Source organism: Papaver somniferum, chromosome 7 (assembly GCF_003573695.1).
Source record: "Papaver somniferum cultivar HN1 chromosome 7, ASM357369v1, whole genome shotgun sequence".
NCBI lineage: Eukaryota > Viridiplantae > Streptophyta > Magnoliopsida > Ranunculales > Papaveraceae > Papaver > Papaver somniferum.
The window spans coordinates 98,097,239-98,098,928 of record NC_039364.1 but is presented as its reverse complement, the minus strand read 5'-3'; the positions used below and the strand labels follow the sequence as shown (position 1 = coordinate 98,098,928).

The 1,690-nt window shown below is 40.0% G+C and overlaps 1 protein-coding gene across 1 annotated transcript; it reads right to left on the bottom strand.

Annotated features, from left to right (window-relative positions):
- Window positions 1-205: 205 nt before the first annotated feature.
- On the bottom strand, window positions 206-733 carry LOC113294970 (uncharacterized mitochondrial protein AtMg00310-like). Its single transcript, XM_026543337.1, has one exon. It carries the CDS (start codon window positions 731-733, stop codon window positions 206-208), a length of 528 nt encoding a protein of 175 aa, XP_026399122.1.
- Between the last annotated feature and the right edge of the window lie 957 nt (window positions 734-1,690).

Genomic DNA, 1,690 nt, shown 5'->3' with positions numbered 1-1,690 from the left:
TCTTGATAGTAGTATCAATGTCAAATAATAAGTTAATAAGTTGAATATTCCATTGAGCTGCTTCAGGGATCATTAATTCTTCTACAAATTCATAGAATCTAAAGAGATCATTTTGAGGAGTAGGGGGATTAGACATACCCGGAATCCATCTTTCTTTCCAAATTCTAGTTTTCCTGCCATTGTTGACTTCCATAAAATAATGCTGCTACACTATCTCAAGGCCTTTAGATATCTCATTCCAAGCATAAGAGCAATTCTTGGTTAAAATATGCTGATGAAGTAGATCCCCAGTTTTGAAGTATTTGCTTGAGAGTGTTTTGGACAGTAGAGTGTCAGGTTGACTACATATTCTCCAAGCTAACTTTGTCAAAAGAGCTAAGTTAAGCTTTTCCAGATCTCTAAAATCAAGTCCACCCATTTCTATGGGTCTGCATATGTTCATCCAAGCTATAGGGCTATGACCTCTGTTGTTATGATACCCCCAGAAAAATTTCCTTTCAATACTTGTGAGTTGCTGAAGTAGATTAGCTGGAAGCTTGAAGGTTCCCATTTGATATATTGGGACTGCATTGAGAACATGTTTAATCATGGTTCCTTTGCCAGCCTGTGAAAGTGATGTAGATGACCAAGCATTAAATATGTTTTCAAATTTCTCCTTGATACTTTTGAATGCTTCTTGTTTGGAATGCCCAATGAAGAGTGGAGATCCCAAATATTTCTCCTTAGAGTTCATGGTTTTAACTCCCAGAATTTGTTTGACTGTGTCTGCAACTTCTGGTTTAGTTTTTTTTCTGAAGTAGATTGAACTTTTTTCAAAGTTGATCACTTGCCCTGACTGGGAACTGAAGTTCTGAAGCAACTCCAATAAGTTGTTGACTGTAGTGACATCTGCTTGAGTAAAGATCAAGCAATCATCTGCAAAGAGTAGATGATTTATGGCTGGAGATAAAGCAACCACTTTAATGCCTCTGATTTTGTTTTCTTCTTGAGCTTGAATCAATTGTCTTGAGAGAAACTCATGTGGATGGGGAAAAAACGGGTCGCCGGTTTTTTGGGAAGTGAAGAGACGAGCGTGCTATCGAGACTCCTCAGCCGGGAAAAATGTTAATCCTCACACAGATGCACCTCTGCAAAGGGGGTGCTTAGATTCGGGAAATAAATCTGTATGAATCCGGCCTAAACCAAGACAATGGCCGTTCCAGAGTTAATTCGGTCGTAAAGAGGGAGATGGGTTGATCTGTAGGAGGGAAGCTGAGAATTGTGTGGGATCAGTGATGATCGAGGATTGTCGGTGTGTTGAAGGTTTATGCAATAATGGTGAACTGATTAGTTCTAATAAGTTCTGATGGATTGATGAATTCTTAAGAGTGATAGCTCGAGAAATTCTGCGTAGACGAGAGTCTGTCTGTTCAATCATGGTTTCAGAGACTTATTTATCTTGTCAGAGTCGTGAACACCTTGATCCCTGTAAGTATGACGATTTCTTGAGTGAAAGATTGGGAAAGTGGGAGATCGTGGTAAAGTCAGTTCCATATCGTGTGGAGACTTGACTGATCATGCACCCACTACTTTGCTAACTCCTTCAACCGTTTGCACGACTTACGCACATTTCTCATTATGGATGAATCCACGTGTCGTAGACCGCCAGACCAAAACCCTACGTGATATCCCCCCATTTGTGACGTGATTG